The sequence below is a fragment of the Rhinoraja longicauda genome, chromosome 43, assembly GCF_053455715.1.
Source record: "Rhinoraja longicauda isolate Sanriku21f chromosome 43, sRhiLon1.1, whole genome shotgun sequence".
In the NCBI taxonomy this organism is placed as follows: Eukaryota; Metazoa; Chordata; class Chondrichthyes; order Rajiformes; family Arhynchobatidae; genus Rhinoraja; species Rhinoraja longicauda.
Window position 1 is genome coordinate 5,108,554 of NC_135995.1, and position 11,894 is coordinate 5,120,447.

Consider the following 11,894-nt stretch of genomic DNA (forward strand, 5'->3'; position numbering starts at 1 on the left):
TGGACACTGTAGGCCCGGACACTGTGGGCCCGGACAGTGTAGGCCGCCCGGACAGTGTAGGCCCGGACACTGTGGGCCCGGACACCGTAGGCCTGGACACTGTAGGCCTGGACACTGTAGGCCCGGACACTGTGGGCCCGGACACTGTGGGCCCGGACAGTGTAGGCCCGGACAGTGTAGGCCCGGGGACCGCTGAAGGCCCAGACACTGTAGGCCCGGGGGCGCTGTAGGCCTACACTGTCTGGGCCTACAGCATCCGGGCCTACTCTAGGCCCGGACGCTGTAGGCCCAGACAGTGTAGTCCCGAACGCTGTAGGCCCGGACACTGTAGGCCCGAACGCTGTAGGCCCGGACACTGTAGGCCCGAACGCTGTAGGCCCGGACAGTGTAGGTCTGGATGCAGTAGGCCCGGACAGTGTAGGCCCGGACACTGTAGGCCCGGACACTGTAGGCCCGGACACTGTAGGCCCGGATGCTGCACGCCCAGACACTCTAGGCCCGGACGCTGGAGGCCCACAGTGTAGTGCCAGACACTGTAGGCCCGGACACTGTAGGCCCGGATGCTGTAGGCCCGGACAGTGTAGGCCCGGACAGTGTAGGCCCAGACGCTGTAGGCCCGTACTGTGTAGTCCCGGACGCTGTAGGCCCGGTGGCCACTGTAGGCCCGGACACTGCAGGCCCGGACACTGTAGACCTGGACACAGTAGGCCCGGACACTGTAGGCCTGGACAGTGTAGGCCCGGACACTGTAGGCACGGACGCTGTAGACCCAGATGCTGTAGGCCCGGACGCTGTAGGCCCGGACAGTGTAGGCCCGGGGGTCACTGTAGGCCCGGACACTGTAGGCCCGGATGCCCGGACACCCGGACACTGGAGGCCCGGATGTTGTAGGCCCGGACACTGTAGGCCCGGATGCAGTAGGCCCGGACAGTGTAGTACCGGACGCAGTAGGCCCGGACAGTGTAGTACCGGACGCAGTAGGCCCGGACAGTGTAGTACCGGACGCAGTAGGCCCGGATGCTGTAGGCCCGGACGCTGTAGGCCTGCACAGTGCAGGCCCGGAGGCCGTAGGCCCGGAGGCTGTAGGCCCGGAGGCTGTAGGCCCGGACGCTGTAGGCCTGGACAGTGTAGGCCCGGACAGTGTAGGCCCGGACGCTCTAGGACCGGACGCTCTAGGCCGGACACTTAAGGCCCGGTGGCCGCTGTAGGCCCGGACACTGTAAGCCCGGACACTGTAAGCCCGGACACTGTAAACCCGGACACTTTAGGCCCGGCGCTGTAGGCCCGGCGCTGTAGGCCCGGATGCAGTAGGACCGGACAGTGTAGTATCGGACGCTGTAGGCCCGGACGCTGTCGGCCCGGACGCTGTCGGCCCGGACGCTGTAGGCCCGGACGCTGTAGGCCCGGAAGCTGTAGGCCTGGACAGTGCAGACCCGGACACTGTAGGCACGGACGCTGTAGGCCTGGACAGTGTAGGCCCGGACACTCTAGGACCAGACGCTGTAGGCCCGGACACTGTAGGCCCGGAAACTGTAGGCCCGGACGTTGTAGGCCCAGACGCTGTAGACCCGGACGCCGTAGGCCCGGACGCTGTAAGCCCGGATGCAGTAGGCCCGGACAGTGTAGGCCCGGACACTGTAGGCCCGGACACTGTAGGCCCGGACACTGTTGGCCCGGACAGTGTAGGCCCGGACAGTGTAGGCCCGGACACTGTGGGCCCGGACACTGTAGGCCCGGACACTGTAGGCCCGGACACTGTGGGCCCGGACAGTGTAGGCCCGGACAGTGTAGGCCCGGACACTGTGGGCCCGGACAGTGTAGTGCCAGACACTGTAGGCCCGGATGCTGTAGGCCCAGACGCTGTAGGCCCGTACTGTGTAGTCCCGGACGCTGTAGGCCCGGTGGCCACTGTAGGCCCGGACACTGTAGGCCCGGACACTGTAGGCCCGGACACTGTAAACACGGACACTGTAGGCCCGGCGCTGTAGGCCCGGATGCAGTAGGCCCGGACAGTTTAGTCCCGGACGCTGTAGGCCCGGACGCTGTAGGCCCGGACGCTGTAGGCCTGGACAGTGCAGGCCCGGACGCTGTAGGCCTGGACAGTGTAGGCCCGGACACTCTAGGCCCGGACGCTGTAGGCCCAGACGCCGTAGGCCCGGACGCCTTAGGCCCGGACGCCGTAGGCCCGGATGCAGTAGGCCCGGACAGTGTAGTACCGGACGCAGTAGGCCCGGACAGTGTAGTACCGGACGCAGTAGGCCCGGATGCTGTAGGCCCGGACGCTGTAGGCCCGGACGCTGTAGGCCTGGACTGTGTAGGGCCGGACGCTCTAGGACCGGACGCTCTAGGCCGGACACTGTAGGCCCGGACACTGTAGGCCCGGACACTGTAGGCCCGGACACTGTAGGCCCGGACACTGTGGGCCCGGACAGTGTGGGCCCGGACAGTGTAGGCCCGGACACTGTGGGCCCGGACAGTGTGGGCCCGGACAGTGTAGGCCCGGACTCTGTAGGCCCAGACAGTGTAGTGCCAGACACTGTAGGCCCGGCGCTGTAGGCCCGGATGCAGTAGGCCCGGACACTTTATACCCGGACGCTGTAGGCCCAGACACTGTAGGCCCGGACAGTGTAGGCCCGGACAGTGTAGGTCCGGGGGTCACTGTAGGCCCGGGCACTGTAGGCCCAGACGCCCGGACACTGTAGGCCCGGATGCTGTAGGCCCAGAGACTGTAGGCCCGGACGCTGTAGGCCCGGACGCTGTAGGTCCGGACGCTGTAGGCCTGGACAGTGCAGGCCCGGACGCTGTAGGCACGGACGCTGTAGGCCTGGACAGTGTAGGCCCGGACACTCTAGGACCAGACGCTGTAGGCCCGGACACTGTAGGCCCGGAAACTGTAGGCCTGGACGCTGTAGGCCCAGACGCTGTAGGCCCGGACGCCGTAGGCCCGGACGCTGTAAGCCCGGATGCAGTAGGCCCGGACAGTGTAGGCCCGGACACTGTAGGCCCGGACACTCCCCTCCCATCCCCGCTCCCCCCTCCTTCCCCCCTCCTCCACCATCACCTCCCATCCTCCCCACCCCCCTCCTCCTCCTCCCCCATCCCTCCCTCCCTCCCCTCCCCCTCCCCTCTCCCTCCCCACCTCCCCCTCCATCACTCCACACCCCTCCCTCTCCCCTCTCCATCCCCGCTCCCACCTCCTTCCCCCCTCCTCCACCATCCCCCCTCCCTCCCTAGGAGATAGAGTTAAACTTTTAAAATGTGAATATTTTTAAAAATATAACATCGATTTCAATGAAACTTCTCCATTGGCACCAAAGGGACGATGGAGAGTAAGGTAGGCAGAGAAATGTCGCGCTATCGTGTACAGTTTAGGCTGTAGGCCGAGAAACAAACAAACAAACGAACAAACAAGAGTTTTAGTGTATAGGTGGCTGTGTGGTCACTCACATTTCACTGCACCTTCACTGGTACATGTGACAATAAATTGATCTTAAACAGTGTCCACAGCAGACGGAAGCAAGTAGATTCCCACAGTAACGTCAACATCGATGCCACAAATGTAGTCTGCAGTGTGGTGAAGAAAACCAGGAAGGTATGTCCATGGGAGAGAGGGGAGGGGAGGGGAGGGAGGGGAGGGGAGGGGAGGAGAGGAGGAGAGGGGAGGGGAGGAGAGGAGAGGGGAGGAGAGGGGAGGGGAGGAGAGGAGGAGAGGGGAGGGGAGGGGAGGGGAGGGGAGGGGAGGGGAGGAGGAGAGGGCTTATCTATAACCCCGCCCCCCATCTCCATAACCCTTCCCCCATCTCTATAACCCCTCCCCCATCTCTATAAGCCCTCCCCTCCCCCATCTCTATAACCCCTCCCCTCCCCATCTCCATAACCCCTCCCCCATCTCTATAACCCCTCCCCCATCTCTATAACCCCTCCCCTCCCCCATCTCCATAACCCTTCCCCCATCTCTATAACCCCTCCCCCATCTCTATAACCCCTCCCCCATCTCTATAACCACTCCCCCCATCTCTATAACCCCTCCCTTCCCCTCCCCATCTCTATAACCCCTCCCTTCTCCCCTCCCCTTCCTCCTTTCTCCTCATCTCTGTAACCCCCTCCCCTCCCCTCCCCCCCTACACCCCCCTCTCCCCATCTCTGTAACCCCCTTTCTTGGTCGAATTCACTGAAAATATTTTTCTCTCTCCCTCTCCCTCCCTCCCCCCCCTCTCTCCCCTCCCTCTCTCCTCTCTCCCCCCCTCTCCCTCTTTCCCCTCCCTCCCTCTTTCCCCTCCCTGTCCTCTCTTCCTCTACCTCCCCGTATCTCCCCCTCTCCCCCTCTCTCCCTCTTTCCCTCTCTCCCACCCTCTCCTCTCTTTCTCTCCCTCCCCTCTTTCTCCTCTCTCTCTCTCCTCTCTCTCTCTCTCTCTCTCTCTCTCTCTCCCTCCCACTCTCTCGCCGGGCGTAAGGTGGGGGCGAGTGAGGGAACATGTCAGGACTGTGGGGGGCGATGGGGGGAGAGGATGAAGGGGAGGGTGTTGAGTACACCACGATCATGCAACATCCACACCCAGCCCGCTAGCACCTGCGCTCCTAGACCCCCCTCTGCTCTACAACACTCCCTGTCTACCTGGGAACTGTGTACCTGCGCTCCTAGATCCCTCTCTGCTCTACGACGCTCCCTGTCTACCTGTGACACACACTTTCACGGAACTGTGTAGCTGCGCTCCTAGATCCCTCTCTGCCTACGACACTCCCTGTCTACCTGGGAACTGTGTACCTGCGCTCCTAGATCCCTCTCTGCTCTACGACACTCCCTGTCTACCTGGGAACTGTGTACCTGCGCTCCTAGATCCCTCTCTGCTCTACGACACTCCCTGTCTACCTGGGAACTGTGTACCTGCGCTCCTAGATCCCCCTCTCTGCTCTACGACACTCCCTGTCTACCTGGGAACTGTGTACCTGCGCTCCTAGATCCCCCTCTCTGCTCTACGACACTCCCAGTCCACCCGTGACGCCACACTTTCCCTCCCTCTCCCCCTCTCTCTCCCCTTCTCTCTCCCCTTCTCTCTCTCCTTCTCCTTCCACAGATACGCTGCCCAGAACCGCTGGCGAACACTCCCAAGTGCGGGCTGACCAGGCATTTTAGACCCCACCATTGCACGCCCTGCCTATGTCTTCCAGTGCTCTGTGCAGATGTCCGCAGCAGATCAACGAGTGTTCAGTTTGCACATTCAATCCTGTCCTTTAATAAACCAGCGGCTGATTTTCAGATGGAACTCGGGAGGGAGAGAGAGAGAGGTTGAGGGAGAGAGGGAGAGAGAGGGGGGAGGGAGAGGGGGAGAGAGAGAGGGCGAAGCGGAGGGAGAGAGGGGAGGGAGAGAGGGAGAGAGAGGTTGTGGGACAGAGAGAGGGGGGAGGGAGAGAGGGAGAGAGGGGGAGAGAGAGGGGAGAGAGAGAGAGTGGAAGAGGTTGAGGGAGAGGAGGATGGAGAGAGGGGAGGGGAGAGGGGGAGAGAGAGAGGGGAGGGGAGAGGGGGAGAGAGAGAGGGGAAGGGAGAGAGGAGGGGGAGAGAGGGAGAGGAAGAGGGGGAGGGAGAGGTTGAGGGAGAGGGGGAGAGAGAGGGGAGAGAGAGGGAGAGGGGGAGAGAGAGTGGAAGAGGTTGAGGGAGAGGAGGATGGAGAGAGGGGATGGGAGAGGGGGAGAGAGAGAGGGGGAGGGGAGAGAGAGGGGAGGGAGAGAGGAGAGGGAGAGAGGGAGGAGGGGAAGGAGAGAGGGAGGGGAGGGGAGAGGGGGAGAGGGAGGAGGGAGAGGGGGAGAGAGAGAGGGGTGGGGAGAGGGGGCGAGAGAGAGGGGAGGGAGAGAGAGGGGAGGGAGAGAGGGGAGGGAGAGAGGGAGGAGGGGATGGGGAGAGCGAGGGGAGGGGAGAAGGGGGAGGGGGAGAGAGAGAGGGGAGGGGAGAGAGAGGGGATGGGAGAGGGGGAGAGAGAGAGGGGAGGAGAGAGGGAGGGGAGGGAGAGGGAGAGAGGGAGAGAGGGAGAGAGGAGGGAGGGGAGGGAGGAGAGGGAGAGAGAGGGGAGGGAGAGGGAGAGAGGAGTGAGAGGAGGGAGGGAGAGAGGGGAGGGAGAGAGAGGTTGTGAGGGGGAGAGAGGGGGAGAGAGGGGAGAGGAAGAGGGAGAGAAGAGGGGAAGGGAGAGAGGGAGGGAGAGGGAGAGGGAGAGAGAGAGAGAGTGGAAGAGGTTGAGGAGAGGAGGATGAGAGAGGGGAGGGGAGAGGGGGAGAGGAGGGGGAGGGGGAGAGAGAGGTTGAGGGAGAGGAGGGGGAGGGAGAGAGAAAGAGGGGTGGGAGAGAGAGGGAGCGAGGAAGGGAGAGAGGGAGAGAGAGAGAGAGATGGTGAAGGGGAGGGGGGAGAGAGAGGGAAGGGGGAGAGAGGCTGAGGAAGTTATACGTGTCGTGTTTACAGAAGATGTTGTTATATTTTGATAAAGAGGAAGACGTACAGGTTTGTAGGTTAATTGGCTGGGTAAATGTAAATATTGTCCCTAGTGGGTGTAGGATAGTGTAATGTGCGGGATCGCTGGGCGGCATGGACTTGGAGGGCCGAAAAGGCCTGTTTCCGGCTGTATATATATGATATGATGATGATGATGATCGCTAGATTTTATAAACTGCTGTTTGGCTGTATTGATATCTCCAATACTTTGTAACTGTAATCAATTAAATAAAATCTCCTTGTTGGGCCAGGCTGGACTCTGTTCCTTGGAGCGCAGGAGGATGAGGGGGCGATCTTATAGAGGTACAAAATCACGAGGGGAATAGATCGGGTAGACGCACAGAGTCTCTTGCCAGAGTAGGGAATCGAGGACCAGAGGACATGGGTTCAAGGTGAAGCGGGAGAAGATTTAATAGGAATCTGAGGGGTAACTTTTCCACACAGAGGGTGGTGGGTGTATGGAACGAGCCAGCCGGAGGAGGTAGTTGAGGCTGGGACTATCCCAACGTTTTAAGGTACATGGATAGGACGGGTTGGAGGGATATGGGCCAAACGCGGGCAGGTGGGACTAGTGTAGATGGGGCATATTGGTCGGTGTGGGCAGGTGGGACTAGTGTAGATGGGGCATGTTGGCCGGTGTGGGCAGGTGGACTAGTGTAGATGGGGCATGTTGGCCGGTGTGGGCAGGTGGGACTAGTGTAGATGGGGCATGTTGGTCGGTGTGGGGCAGTGGGGACTAGTGTAAATGGGGCATGTTGGCCGGTGTGGCAGTGGACTTGTGTAGATGGGCATGTTGGCTTGTGTGGGCAGGTGGGACTGTGAGATGGGGCATGTTGGCCGGTGTGGGGCAGGTGGGACTGTGTAGATGGGGCATGTTGGCCGGTGTGGGCAGGTGGGACTGGTGTAGATGGGGCATGTTGGCCGGTGGTGGGCAGGTGGGACTTGTGTAGATGGGCATGTTGGCCGGTGTGGGAAGGTGGGACCTAGTGTAGATGGGGCATGTTGGCCGGTGTGGGCAGGTGGGACTAGTGTAGATGGGGCATGTTGGCCGGTTGTGGGCAGGTGGGACTAGTGTAGATGGGGCATGTGGTCGGTGTGGCAGGTGGACTAGTGTAGATGGGGCATGTTGGCCGGTGTGGGCAGGTGGGACTAGTGTAGATGGGGCATGTTGGCCGGTGTGAGGCCGGTGGGACTAGTGTAGATGGGGCATGTTGCCGGTGTGGGCAGGTGGGACTAGTGAAGATGGGGCATGTTGGCCGGTGTGGGCAGGTGGGACTAGTGCATATGGGGCATGTTGGCCGTGGTGTGGGCAGGTGTAGATGGGGCATGTTGGCCGGTGTGGGCAGGTGGGACTAGTGTAGATGGGGCATGTTGGCCGGTCGTGGGCAGGTGGACTAGTGTAGATTGGGGCATGTTGGCCGGCGTGGGTAAGGTGGGACTAGTGTAGATGGGGCATGTTGCCGGTGTGGGCGGGTGGGACTAGTGTAGATGGGGCATGTTGGCCGGTGTGGGCAGGTGGGACTAGTGTAGATGGGGCATGTTGGTCGGTGTGGGGAGGTGGGGCTAGTGTAGATGGGGCCATGTTGCCGGTGTGGGCAGGTGGGACTAGTGGAGATGGGGCATGTTGGCCGGTGTGGGCAGGTGGGACTAGTGTAGATGGGGCATGTTGGCCGGTGTGGGCAGGTGGGACTAGTGTAGATGGGCATGTTGGCCGGTGTGGGCGGGTGGGACTAGTGTAGATGGGCATGTTGGCCCGGTGTGGGCAGGTGGGACTGGTGTAGATGGGGCATGTTGGCCGGTGTGGGCAGGTGGGACTAGTGTAGATGGGCATGTTGGCCGGTGTGGGCAGGTGGGACTAGTGTAGATGGGGCATGTTGGGCCGGTGTGGGCAGGTGGGACTAGTGTAGATGGGGCATGTTGGCCGGTGTGGGCAGGTGGGACTAGTGTAGATGGGCATGTTGGCCGGTGTGGGCAGGTGAGACTAGTGTAGATGGGGCATGTTGGTCGGTTGTGGGCAGGTGGGACTAGTGTAGATGGGGCATGTGGCCGGTGTGGGCAGGTGGGACTAGTGTAGATGGGCATGTTGGGCGGTGTGGGCAGGTGGGACTAGTGTCAGATGGGGCATGTTGGCCGGTGTGGCAGGTGGGACTAGTGTAGATGGGCATGTTGGCCGGTGTGGGCAGGTGAGACTAGTGTAGATGGGCATGTTGGCCGGTGTGGGCAGGTGGGACTAGTGTAGATGGGGCATGTGCCGGTGTGGGCAGGTGGGACTAGTGTAGATGGGCATGTTGGCCGGTGTGGGCAGGTGAGACTAGTGTAGATGGGGCATGTTGGTCGGTGTGGGCAGGTGGGACTAGTGTAGATGGGGCATGTTGGCCGGTGTGGGCAGGTGAGACTAGTGTAGATGGGGCATGTTGGCCGTGTGGGTAAGTTGGGCCTGTTTCCGCACTGTGTCACTATGACTCTATATTGAGGATTTAAACGAGGGAATTAATGTAACATCTCTAAGTTTGCGGATGACACAAAGCTGGGTGGCAGTGTGAGCTGTGAGGAGGATGCTATGAGGTTGCAGGGTGACTTGGACAGGTTGTGTGAGTGGGCGGATGCATGGCAGATGCAGTTTAATGTGGATAAGTGTGAGGTTAACAACTTTGATGGCGAAAACAGGAAGGCTGATTATTATCTCAATGGTGTCAGATTCGCAAGAAAGGGAGGTGCAACGAGACCTGGGTGTCCTAGTGCATCAGTCACTGAAAGTAAGCGTGCAGGTACAGCAGGCAGTGAAGAAAGCCAATGGCATGTTGGCCTTCATAGTGAGAGGATTCGAGTACAGGAGCAAGGAGGTCCTACTGCAGTAGTACAGGGCCCTAGTGAGACCGCACCTGAGTACTGTGTGCAGTTTTGGTCTCCTATTTGAGGAAGGACGTCCTTGCTATTGAGGGAGTGCAGCGTAGGTTCACCAGGTTAGTCCCTGGTGCTGGATTGAAGGACCGAACGGCCTCCTCCTGCACCTATTTTCTACGTTTCTATGACTGTATCTCCAGATGGTATATCAGAGAAGGCACAAAGTTCTGGAGTAATAAATATTGAGTATAGAAGTTGGGAGTCACGTTGCAGTTGTACAAGACGTTGGTGAGGCCGCATTTGGAGTATGGCGTTCAGTTCTGGGCACCGCGTTACGGGAAAGATGTCGTCGGAGCTGGAAAGGGCGCAGAGAAGATTCACGAGGATGTTGCCAGGACTCGAGGGGCCTGAGCTACAGGAGAGGTTGGGGCCAGGCTGGGACTCTGTTCCTTGGAGCGCAGGAGGATGAGGGGCGATCTTATAGAGGTGTACAAAATCACGAGGGGAATAGATCGGGTAGACGCACAGAGTCTCTTGCCCAGAGTAGGGGAATCGAGGACCAGAGGACATGGGTTCAAGGTGTAGAGGGAAGATTTAATGGGAACTTGTGGGGTAATAGACAATAGACAAGACATTAGGTGCAGGAATAGGCCATTCGGCCCTTCGAGCCAGCGCCACCATTCAATGTGAGGCATGGCTGATCATTCTCAATCAGTACCCCGTTCCTGCCTTCTCCCCATACCCCTGACTCCGCTATCCTTAAGAGCTCTATCGAGCTCTCTCTTGAATGCATTCAGAGAATTGGCCTCCACTGCCTTCTGAGGCAGAGAAATTCCACAGATTTACAACTCTCTGATTGAAAAAGTTTTTCCTCATCTCGTTCTAAATGGCCTATGCCTGAGTCTTAAACTGTGGCCTATGCCTGAGTCTAAACTGCGGCCCCTGGTTCTGGACTCCCCCAACATTGGGAACATGTTTCCTGCCTCTAACGTGTCCAACCCCTTAATAATCTTATATGTTTCGATGAGATCCCCTCTCATCCTTCTAAATTCCAGTGTATACAAGCCTAGTCGCTCCAGTCTTTCAACATACGACAGTCCCGCCTACGCTGCACGCCCTCAATAGCAATAATATCCTCCTCAAATTTGGAGACCAAAACTGTGCACAGTACTCCAGGTGCGGTCTCACTAGGGCCCTATACAACTGCAGAAGGACCTCTTTGCTCCTATACTCAACTCCTCTTGTTATGAAGGCCAACATGCCATTGGCTTTCTTCACTGCCTGCTGTACCTGCATGCTTCTTTCAGTGACTGATGCACTAGGACACCCAGATCTCTTTGTATGTCCCCTTTTCCTAACTTGTTGCGTGTTTGCGCGTGCGTGTTTTTGGCTGTGCGTGCGTGCGTGATGGGATGTGCAAAGGAAAATTCACTTCACAATCAATAGTTTCACAGTCGACACAGTTTTATAAATTGTAACTCTTACAGAAAGGCAAATATACAACAATCTTGTTCGCAAAAGCACGAGGAATCAAAGAAAGTCTTTCTAAAACACGACAGTGACAAAGGTCTCGAAGAGGTTCCTGGCCTCTGTTCTATCGAAATGGAAACGGCCACGTTAGACAGAGGTCCACAAGTGATAGGAGCAGAATTAGGCCATTCGGCCCGTCGAGTCCACTCTGCCATTCGATCACGGCTGATCTATCTCTCCCTCCCAACCCCATTCTCCTGCCTTCTCCCCATAACCTCTGACACCCGCACTGATCGAGAATCTGTCCGTCTCTGTGACTTACAAACATCCACTGACTTGCGGCCTCAACAGCCCTATGTGGCAAAGAATTCACCACAGATTCACCACAGAGGATTGTGGTGTATCAGTGTGTGTGTGGCCATTTAGCTTACTTTAGTTTCATTTAGAGACACAGCGCGGAAAAGGCCCTTCGGCCCATCGAGTCCGCGCCGACCAGCGATCCCCACTCACTAACACTATCCCACACACACACACACACACACACACACTAAGGACAATTTTTTTAACATTTACCAAGCCAATTACGCCTTTGGAGTGTGGGAGGAAACGAGGATCTCGGAGAAAACCCAGCAGGTCACGGGAGAACGTGCAAACTCCGTACAGACGGCGCCCGCGGTCAGATGGAACCCGGTGTGGGCAGGTGAGACAAGTGTAGATGGGGCATGTTGGCCGGTGTGGTAAGTTGGGCCTGTTTCCGCACTGTGTCACTATGACTCTATATTGAGGATTTAAACGAGGGAATTAAATGTAACATCTCTAAGTTTGTGGATGACACAAAGCTGGGTGGTAGTGTGAGCTGTGAGGAGGATGCTATGAGGTTGCAGGTTGACTTGGACAGGTTGTGTGAGTGGGCGGATGCATGGCAGATGCAGTTTAATGTGGATAAGTGTGAGGTTAACAATTTTGATGGCAAAAACAGGAAGTAAGGTGCAACGAGACCTTGGGTGTCCTAGTGCATCAGTCACTGAAAGTAAGCATGCAGGTACAGCAGGCAGTGAAGAAAGCCAATGGCATGTTGGCCTTCATAGTGAGAGGATTCGAG

At 58.5% G+C, this 11,894-nt stretch overlaps 1 protein-coding gene across 1 annotated transcript in view; it reads left to right on the forward strand.

Annotated features, from left to right (window-relative positions):
- LOC144612161 (B-cell receptor CD22-like) overlaps positions 1-5,299 on the forward strand; it is a 29,746-nt gene extending 24,447 nt beyond the window's left edge. The window contains exons 6-7 of the mRNA XM_078431721.1: positions 3,499-3,592; positions 5,076-5,299. Of these exons, the coding sequence (XP_078287847.1) occupies positions 3,499-3,592; positions 5,076-5,291 (310 nt within the window). The 3' untranslated portion in view covers positions 5,292-5,299. The remainder of the gene's footprint in view (positions 1-3,498; positions 3,593-5,075) is intronic.
- Positions 5,300-11,894: the final 6,595 nt, after the last annotated feature.